The sequence below is a fragment of the Mya arenaria genome, chromosome 7 (assembly GCF_026914265.1).
Source record: "Mya arenaria isolate MELC-2E11 chromosome 7, ASM2691426v1".
NCBI classification, from domain to species: domain Eukaryota; kingdom Metazoa; phylum Mollusca; class Bivalvia; order Myida; family Myidae; genus Mya; species Mya arenaria.
Window position 1 is genome coordinate 68304170 of NC_069128.1, and position 11143 is coordinate 68315312.

Consider the following 11143-nt stretch of genomic DNA (forward strand, 5'->3'; position numbering starts at 1 on the left):
TGTACGTGCCAACAGTGGTTCGGAAAAAATCAATCGGTTTAAAAAACAGAAACAAACTATTGAAAGGGCTTTGCTGTATTCCCATTGTTCAATTAAATCATTAAGAAGATGAAATTACACCACCCAAACAAATATCTCCTTAGATAAACAGGTTTAGAACAATTATATTATTGAAATTATCTACTGTTACCTTTAGTTATAAATATTCTTGTTTCTTCAATTTTACAATGGAAACTACAGGTTTAACTGATCGGTCGGAAATTCAAAATATAACCTTGTTAATAGGCACGAGGTAAGGGCCAAAATGACGCTGAACGAGAAACCCAAAATGACGCTGAACGAAAAACCTAAAATGACGCTGAACGAGAAACCCAACATAGCGCTGAACGAGAAACCCAAAATGACACTGAACGAGAAACCCAAAATGACGCTGAACGAGGAACCCAAAATGACGCTGAACGAGAAACCCAAAATGACGCTGAACGAGAAACCCAAAATGACGCTGAACGAGAAACCCAAAATGACGCTGAACGAGAAACCCAAAATGACGCTGAACGAGAAACCCAAAATGACGCTGAACGAGGAACCCAAAATGGCGCTGAACGAGAAACCCAAAATGACGCTAAACGAGAAACCCAAAATGACGCTGAACGAGAAACCCAAAATGACGCTGAACGAGAAACCCAAAATGGCGCTGAACGAGAAATCCAAAATGACGCTGAACGAGAAACCCAAAATGGCGCTGAACGAGAAATCCAAAAGTACAAACATAGCATACACACGTACAACCACAAGCAGAGCAGATAAGCATTTAAATAGCTTGCCCGATAAATGATGGAATAACCGCCAAATAACGGCCAGTGACACTCGAGTTAACTCGAACACAAGCCAGTTAGGAGTTTGAACTAGGTTATATGACCGTAACCTCAAACTTGTCCCAACAATTATCAACAATCATGTTACAAAATTAAAAACAAATATCATGAGCTCAAACAATTATATAGCAACATAATAAACATTAGATTTGTACACCAAACGCATAAGATCTGTCTTTAATTAAACGGGACCAAGGCTTGGGGTTACAATTTTGTTTATATTTCTTCAAAAGGAAGGTCCATCAGAATGAAACAATATACATTGTTATCACTATGATGCCATATTTATCAACGCACAACAATCATTGCTAGTTAAGACCTTAAGCCTTTTTTTGGAATTGTTGTTGTCATAACTTTAATTGCACAACTTCTCTCTTCAAACTGTTTCGTACTTATAATCTTTAACATTATTTAATGGCGGTAATTTTATTCATACATTTTGATATGTCAATCCTGCAAACAAAACCAGTAACAGCCTTACAAAGGCTTTTCTCTGATTTTAGAACTGGCGACATTGACTTACATTAAAACAATATAAGTTATAGCAGCACACAACACATCGGAACGGTATGGTGACCAGTGAACAGAAGCGAGTGAAAATATAACATGTGAAGTTTCCTTCGAAATTATGTCGTGATTGTTTTGTTTTGTGCATATATCACTTGTTATTTTGTCACGTATAAACACTTAGTAACTTCTTTGATTATGTGGGGAATTTGTATATTTTTGAAATGTTTAGTTGAAAGAACATATTGTTTTGACATTTTGAAAGTATAACGGAGTAATATTCTTTACAAAACTATTTTTATATAACAGCGACCGGTACCAGGCAACACAGTACTTTACAGAATCATGAAACAAACCCTATCATAATTTTGACATTCATAAGCACGAATTTACGAAGAACAAAACAAAAGAACAAATAGAGGGAGAAGTCATACACTATTTGAAAAAGTTGATAAAAACACACAACATTATTCAGATCTTTTACAAGTTTTGTAAAATGTTAACATCATTTTTATTAATGCTATCTTACTATCTGTTTGTGTATAAACTTGCGGAAACACTCATCTCGGGACGACATACATACCTCCCGTGTTCCTATTTGCTGGGTGTGCACATGTCACTTTGCAAATAACTGGAGGCATCGGCCTGACTGCAGTTTTTTGCCTGAGCATTTTAAAACTTTCTTCGTTTGCTCCAATGTTAACAATAACAGATGGATCTTTGTCAAGAATCGATCCAAGTGGTCCATGCTGTATATCACTAAACGCCTCGCAGAACGTGTTGCTTGTTCTTGATGTGTCGTCAAGAAACATGATAGGTATGTTTGCTGAACAAAGTGTTGAACTGCTTGTGTCATTTTTTGCACAGCTCTATTGCGTCGTTAATTCGTCTTTGTACGTAGCTGTACACTTTAAACGTTTTGCATCTTTTTCACAAATTTAATTCCTGCATATTACGATTTGCATAATTTAGCAATTACATTTCCTATAGTGTGCAAAATTTAGGCAACTTTTACTTTTTTATTTTAGTACAAACTTATACCAAAAGTAGCATCCGCCAGACAAAAGAAATGTTGTATTTTGCAAACTCGTTTCAAAAAGATTTGTTTTAGTGCAAAAGGTTAAGTTTTATCTTTTTCTAACCCTATGCTAACCATCGTAAATGATCATAACTTGATAGATAATTGAGGAGGCATTCAAGCGTCAAATAATTACATAATATTGTATATTGCTAAAGGCTTTGCAGAACTTGTTGCTTGTTCTTGATTTGTCCTCAAAAAATATTATGCTTATGTTTGCTGAACAAAGTGTTGGACTGCTTTTGTCATTTTTGCACAGCTTTATTGTGTCGTTAATTCGTCTTTGTACGTAGCTGTACACTTTAAACATATTTGCATCTTTTTTCACAAAATGAATTCCTGCATATAACGATATGCATAAGTTAGCTTGAGATATAATGTAGTGTGATAAATTTAGGCAACTCTTACCTTTTCATTTTAATAAAAAATAATACCAAAAGTAGGATCCGCCAGACAAACGAAGATTTATATTTTGAAAAGTCGATTTTTAAAAGCTCAATAGGTTCAGTACTATCTTTTTCTAGGCCTATGATAACAGTCGTAGAACTTATCATAATTTGATATGTAAATGAGGAGGCATTCAAGAATCAATTATTTTCAAGACTACTATAACAGCATAACATGCTATGACAGCAAAAGATCATTATATAGGGAATAACATTTGATTTGGCTTACCGAGTGATGGCAGCGTGGAAAGATTCGGAATTGGTGCATTGCTTTCTTGCCAATCTGTTTGTAGCAAATCGGTCGAAAAATAGCCATTCGAATTTGTAGTACTTGTGGTAGGATCCTAAAGGATTTATGGTATACAAAGTTAGGTATGTACATGTAATATTATATTTCGTCAATTTTATTAAAAAAACGATCTTAAACATTCGATTTTTATTAACATTACAAACCTTAACAAATACCCCATTTTCTAATTGTTCCGTTCCTGACAACAACTCGAGCTTTACTTTAGGGACTTCTTTGATTCCAGGGTATGCAGCAATTGATGCTGCGATAATTCCGTCAAACATAACAATACTAATTACATGTGCATTCCCTCGGTATTGCAAGAAACGTATTTGACATAATAGTATAAAACAGACGTATAGTATGCATATCCACAAAATGGCTGATAAAAAAGCATGAATAATACTACAAGTGAATCTGTCGATTGAAATAAGATTAGTGAAGGTATGAATATTTTATCGTCAACAAGAAAAAGATACGCACTCACTAACAAAAACACGAGAAGCAATTATCGGAATGTGCTTTACCGCCAGGCACTCATTTTGATTACATACCTTTTTAATTTCCGTTCAAGTATTGCATGATTAAGACACAATTAAAGGCATCCGGATACAATGTCCTTATTACACGCTCTATGTTCTGGGTTCATAGCACACGGCAGCCTTATGCCGCAATATAATGCAAATATAACGGGTCGATTTTCGGTCGAATACAAAGCCTTTTTTATATTTAACTAAAACAAATACTGCGTTAATAGGTAGATCTTTTGGGTTGTATCATCGCTGCTTGCTTATCAATACATCTCTATAGACCAACGGTCACATGCGACATTGACTTTATACGGGCAACTCGAATTGATACTATCGCACAGATCAACCCACAAACATAATATACCCTATGTATCACTGAAATACATGCAGAAGCTAAACTAAACTTCACAGTAAAAAACATCTAGATAACTGGGTCACACAGAGCACTCACAAAAACAAAGAATAGTTCTGTTTATACACACTTCTACCTTAAAAGACATATAATAACTTTTGATTGACTTACTTGGCGGTAGTAGATGATGTGCTTCCTTGTGCGTCTCTGACAAATTCCTCGAACACAGTTCCATTTTACAGTGTTGGTAAATGCTGCTGCTGCTGCTGCTGCTGCTGCTGCTGATGATGATGATGATGATGATGATGATGATGATGATGATGATGATGATGATGATGATGATGATGATGATGACCTTGATGATGATGATGATGATGATGATGATGATGATGATGATGATGATGATGATGATGATGATGAAGATGATGATGATGATGATGATGATGATGATGATGATGATGATGATGATGATGATGATGATGATGATGATGATGATGATGATGATGATGATGATGATGATGGTTATGATGATGATGATGATGATGATGATGATGATGATGATGATGATGATGATGATGATGATGATGATGATGCGTTATGTGCTAAGTCACATATCTTATACTCAGAATAAAGTATTTAATCATTTTATATGCTATAAAAAGGTATCTATACATGACATTATCCATAATTTCTTCAAAACAAGATGGTAAACTGTCAAACATTGTTTTTTAAATGTTCAATGGGCATCATAAAGCACATTTAAAGTGGTTTCACCAGCTGTTCTTATATACTACCTTTATATTAATAAAATAAAACTGCGGGATATTTTAAACCAGTCATAAAATCAATCAAAATGTTGTTTCTTCTTATTTGTTTCAATAAATGTCTTTTTTTCGTAAATGGATTATCATTTCATGAGACAATATTGTGGTATAGTAAATTGTAGACGTTGTTATCTGCAATTTTTTTTTATTATTATTAAGCTGCGTACAAAACCTTTTGGTTACCTGAGCGCATAACTAGGCCGCGAACTTGAGGGGTATATTTCTAATATCATAACGGACACCCGTCGAAATATTTAAAACATCTAAGTTTAAACTTCGCTATGAAACCCGAATAAGTATCAACCAACGAAGTATTTGACAGCTGATAATTTGCTGTTTGAATATATGAAATAAAACCTTAACTCAACTTAAAAAAAACTTTTGGATATATTCATGAATTATTTTATGTTGAATATTGTCCGTCATTTCAAGATTATTAAACTTTGTAATAACGTGCAATTACAAAGTTCTACTTTTGCCATTGTTCAAACTGAAATGTTTTCATTCATTTAATTGGAATAGCGGGGAAAAGATACATGCACACCGTAGGCAATGCAACGGCTACAATGTCAGCAAAGTAAGCGAAAAAATATTTCTGCGGATATTTTCATGTAACACCTTACATTTGAGTTTCAACCAGGTACCTATAATATCAAAAACCAACATGATCTTCGAAGTACATTTTTGAACCTTAATGTAAACAAATGCATCAGATGTTTAATAAGATATGTACAATAATGAACCCTGATGGTCCAGGAACTAATGAATTATTGTGAGAACACACAAAGGTTTCAACTGAAACTGAGCAAAGCTCAGTAGTGACTACTAATTGTCAGATGGCTTAATTCTTCAAACTGAGACAATGATTTTCTTTGAGGTTTGTCGTGTCAATTTAAGACATACTGTAGTATTCCATTTTTGACCTCCTCTAAGTTGATGGTGTGTATTATATATAAAAGACCAAAACTTCATGGAAATACTCGAAATGAGAAAGTAGTTACCCAGAAAACGATTCACCAATTGTTGTGCCAAAAAATGCAACATCCATTAAAAAGAAATTTTAGATGTCTTAGCCTGAAATTTATTTCCTTATTAGGTAATTAGGTCTGGAAGCGCTAGAAATGAGAGTATTTGTTTTGTAAACTTGAAATTGTTCAATGCCCTATTTTCTATATAATTCCTTAAATAGCAGGAGCCACTGTTTCCCAGCCATGTAATATCACTTATGTACATTTTATTTTACAGAGCCCAGTAAGCTATTGAGTATAGTTTACCAAAAAGAACAATAAAAGTCATACCATAAATGTTTTAATTGTTATATGATCTGAAATATCCGTATTCATTGTCATTCAACTCTGTTGGTGCATATCGAATAACGTATTTACGTATAAACCAGCCTTAAAAAATGAAAAAAAGTTCAGATATTTATGAGGTGTGCAATAACATGACACAACGCTGTATTAGATGACAGCTATTACTCAGTCGAATGCTTGGATGGGAGAGATCACAGCGATACTTTACATGAGCGATGTTATCTACTGCTCTGGCTGCGATTTACATACAGGCGATATATTTAAATATATGGGTAGTATTGGTTTTAAGCAGCCGATAAAATAGGGATGAAGATTTAACAGCCCAAGGTGAAACACATGACAGAAGACATTATTTTGAATGACAGTTTTTTGAATTGGTTGTCTAGAGCGGACAATACTTTTGAGGTTCGACATGGGGTGAAAGTAATTTTAGTAGATATTGTTAAATAGCGGAACGCATCCTCTAATGCGATGGATGCAGTTTAAACCATTCACACGCCAGAGTTGCTTGAAATAGACAATCCATCAATACAAATACAGTATTAACATTATCATAACCATTACAAGCCAAACCATACTTTTAAGGTAGTATGACCCTTGTTGGTATCGTTTCAAACATTGATCAGCTTGATAATATCTAATACGTGTAATATTCCCTGGATTCAAAAACAAAATTTAAATTTAGATTTAAAGGTTTTACCGTCAAATAACAATTTTATCTAAACTTGAAATACTTTACTCCACATTTCAGACTTTTTTTTATAAAAAACAACATTACCTGAGCGACAAGAAAAATCGGTTATTGTATTTAAACGTTTTGGTCATCAGTTGATAACAGAGTAACAAGAAATATATTTGCTTTGGGAAATTATACATGATTGATCACATGGTCGATAAATATAACCAAACTGTACTGAAATGGCTATATGCTATGACCATTTTAACATGATGTTTTGACCACGTATAATTGGAACATATATATTTCAATAAAAACTTACATGTTCATGACATATATTTATAAGTTATTAACTTTAACCTTTTTGAACATATTGACAATATCTCTAAATATTTTACCATTATCAACAAAGTGAAAGACTAAGCTACAAGAAAAAACAATATATATTATATGATAGTGCCTGCTACAATTCTAACATAATCAGGCGATATGCTTAGACTCAAAACTGAAAATGCAAAAACCAAAACGATGGCTTGTAATGTAATTTGCGCATGCATTACAGATAGTAGCTTAAAAAGACATCACTACCCTAGTAAAGTCGATGACAAAGGCATTATACCTGATATAGTTGGAGATCAAACGACTTCGACATTTGTCAATTAGGGTATACCTTGATCCAGTTTGATTGATGTATAACAAGAAGACTTATTTCTTTCATAATGACCATTTTCCAATTTAAAATCTACTCTTTAAGAAATTTTGATTGTAAAATGTAATGGTAACTTTAGTCATTGAGGTCCTTAAATGATCACATGTTGAAACATAATTCTCATGTAGCTTTAGAATATTTTCGAATGGTCACATGCAAATAAAAGTTAACAAGGGTTTTATTCGAGATATTTGGATGTAACACTTCCCAGACTTAATTTTGCTCTCCCTTGAATAAAACTTCATCAATTAGACAAGTAACAACTAAGAAAAAAACACACATGACCCGATATGACAATAGTACATTGACGCAAATGTGAATGAGCAGCGAAATAGTTCACTTCATCACGAACTGATGTTGGTGCGAAATTGATTTTAAGACGTCTCCTAAATTGATATATACGGGCTTGTTAATGCATAATTTGATAAGATTTACCTTTTGCGTTTTTTTCTTTATTTAGGATTGTTGGGATTAGAGTGAGGTTTGAGCACTGAAACTGGTTTAAACCTCAAATAAATTTACATTTTACTGACCGTTCCAAGGCGGTACCTAACAATCTTTGATGAACATACCTAGGTTTTTATATATAGTATGTATGCACTGTGTTGTTTGTGGTGTTTTGTGCTGTTCTTCCATGTTTCTTGTTTGTGATTTAATGTTATATGTCTTTTGCGTTTACCAGTGCCATTTAACCGGGTTTATGTTAAATTAATTGCTACTGGACTTTTTTCTGTAGCTTTTCGCATTAATATTGTTAAGAAAATATATACGGAATATTATGTTTGTCTGTTGATCCGTGGTGTTGTATCACTTCGAGTTACATGTGAAATCGTACAATACCATTCTTTCAAGGCTGAATAACTTTTGTTTTAATGAACGATTTGAACGCTACATAATATCAACTATTAGGAACTGCATGGTGAGGTTGTTAGAGATGGATAAAGTTATTAAACAATTAAACCCAATGAAAGTGCAAAAACTTATCTAAATGAATATTTAAACATGGAAAACCCTTGAAAAACCCACTTTTTACATTCACTTTATGTATATTCAAGACTAGCTATTTTACGGAAACATGGTCTGATTGATATATATATATAGCCTCTTCATAAAAAAGGATCTATTTATTACCGGGAAAACTACAGGGATATAACATAAATGAGTGTATAGGGTGCACTTTGAACGCATTTTTTTTAAAACAACGGCTTGACATCATGAGTTGAATAATACACTGTTAACATCGAGGCTCAGGCCGGTTTTTGCAGTGGAATGAGCGCTAATGATAATATCTTCGTCCTACATGATATAAATACACATATGATTAATCAGGGTAAAAAACCTGTAGTTTATAGATTCCGAAAAAGGTTTAGATTTTTCAGATTATTGTTGTAGATGGAACTTTTTACTTGCATGGATCTTGTAATAATACAGAAATAACCATTGCTGGTAAAACACAATAAGCTATCTTTAAACTTGGCAAATGTCTTTTTAAGTTTTCCATATTTAAGCGTGAAACATCGACGCGACCTGTTTGACAAGCTGATTTTAACTTTAGCGAAGTTAGGTATGAAGTTCTTAAAACTTATGCGGATTTGCTTCCACGTGAAGTGTCGTGGGTATCATTACTTCAAGATTTATATTCGTCATTAGAATATTATTAAGTATGGCTTACTTAGAGTATTGGTAACGTTCAAATTTTTGTCAGTATTTCTTAACAACGTGTTCGTAATCAAAATGTTCTGAACTGGAATGCCAGAATTAACAATTCATTACACAGCACTTTCTTTAATCCATTGTTTTCTTTGGCTAGTGAGGAACTAGGGATGCGTAGAGGATAAACTCGGTGTGCTCACCTGGAATGTTCAGGGACTTATGATATTAATAAAAATATATCCGATTTTGTAAATATTATTTCATGATGATTGTTTTCTTTTTGAATAATGGAGTAGCTCTAAATGTAATATTAATTTAAGTGGATATGTTTCGCAAATTTTATATAGAAAATTCCAGCACATGAATGCTTGTAGAAATAGTGATGGCGTTTTAATATAATTATAAAGATCATTTGAAAGATGGTATAACAATTGTTAAAATAATTTAGACACTGTTGTTTGACTTAACTCGATAAAACATTATTTTAAATATCGACGATGTATATATTTGTGGTGCTTATATATGAGGAGAGGTCTCCCCAGCATTTAATACTATTAAAGTTGATCTTTCGTAATAGTTTGAAAATGATGTATCTAATTTTAAGGAACTAGGGAAAGTCTTTGTTTTTGGTGATTTAAATATCAGCGGCGGCAGTAAGCGTGACTTTATTACTCACGATCATTTTAATTCTTTAATTGATGATTTAGATTATGAACCCGATTTTGCTTCTTTCAGTGCCTCAATTGACTTAAGATTTAACAATCATAGTATACGATTATTATATATTTGTAAATCTTTATTATAATGCTTATTAAATGGCATATATATTTGAGGATGTACACAATGTAAACGTATATGCATTTGTTCACAAATTTAAATGTAGAGTTATGGATACATTTAAGCAGGAATGGCATGGTTCATTATGTAATACCTCTGTTCTTGATATGTATAAAGTAATGCATTTCAGTATGAGAATATCTGAATATAATATCAAGGAAATACCGACTTTTTATTTGTAGGTTACGATTATCTGTAAATCAATTAAGGATACAAACTGGACGATATGCAAGAAATAATATTTCGCATAATGAACGCTACTGTATGTGTTGAAACCATCTTGATATTGAAGATGAATACCATTTTGTATGTATATGTCCATGTTATTTTGTTATTAGACAGTAATACATAAAACGTCATTATTATGTTCGCCCTTCCGTGTTGAAATATCATCAAACTATCATCATATTAAACTCTGTTAATACATATGTTACTATATATAGTACTCTTTTGTACAGGGATTTCGCGATTATTTGCATGACTCAGCCATTGTCAGTTTTGCGGCCCGACCCGATTTTCGATTATTATTTTGCGGCCCGTAGAACGTTCGCACGTTAATTCAATTTTCGCCTTAAAATCAATTTTGGCGACTGCAAAATAATGTCTTGACTAAATAAATAAAAAATATTGATCTGCTTGAACATATTTATTATTAAAATCCCAAAGGGAGGCAAACGCGAACGCAGTTAAGAAAGATATGCTAGTGTTTGATAACCAGTGTGGACCATTAGGGTGGCGTTTATTTGTTCTGCGTTGACATTCAAAAAAACAACAAAGGAAGCGGCAAAATTGAATTTACTTGAAAAACAGCAACTGTTCATACATGTTGACATCATAAATACGCGGTATTGGTTTATTTAAGTACAAACAGTCGTTCTACTTGCTAAGTGTTCATGTTTATTGAATTGAATTCAGTTACTCAGGTCATGAACAGACAGATGTCAGTGATTCGTACAGAAAATATCGGATATATGTGTTGTGGAATTTTCAAACGGATCAATTGAAATTGGAATGGGAACATAAAAGTGACAACAAAATGCTGTTTGCCTGTTTG

At 33.1% G+C, this 11143-nt stretch overlaps 1 protein-coding gene across 1 annotated transcript; it reads left to right on the forward strand.

Moving 5' to 3' along the window:
• The first annotated feature begins 304 nt into the window (after positions 1-304).
• Positions 305-835, forward strand: LOC128241375 (uncharacterized). The gene has a single exon (XM_052958298.1). The coding sequence runs from the start codon at positions 305-307 to the stop codon at positions 833-835; it is 531 nt and encodes a 176-aa protein (XP_052814258.1).
• The last annotated feature ends 10308 nt before the right edge of the window (positions 836-11143 follow it).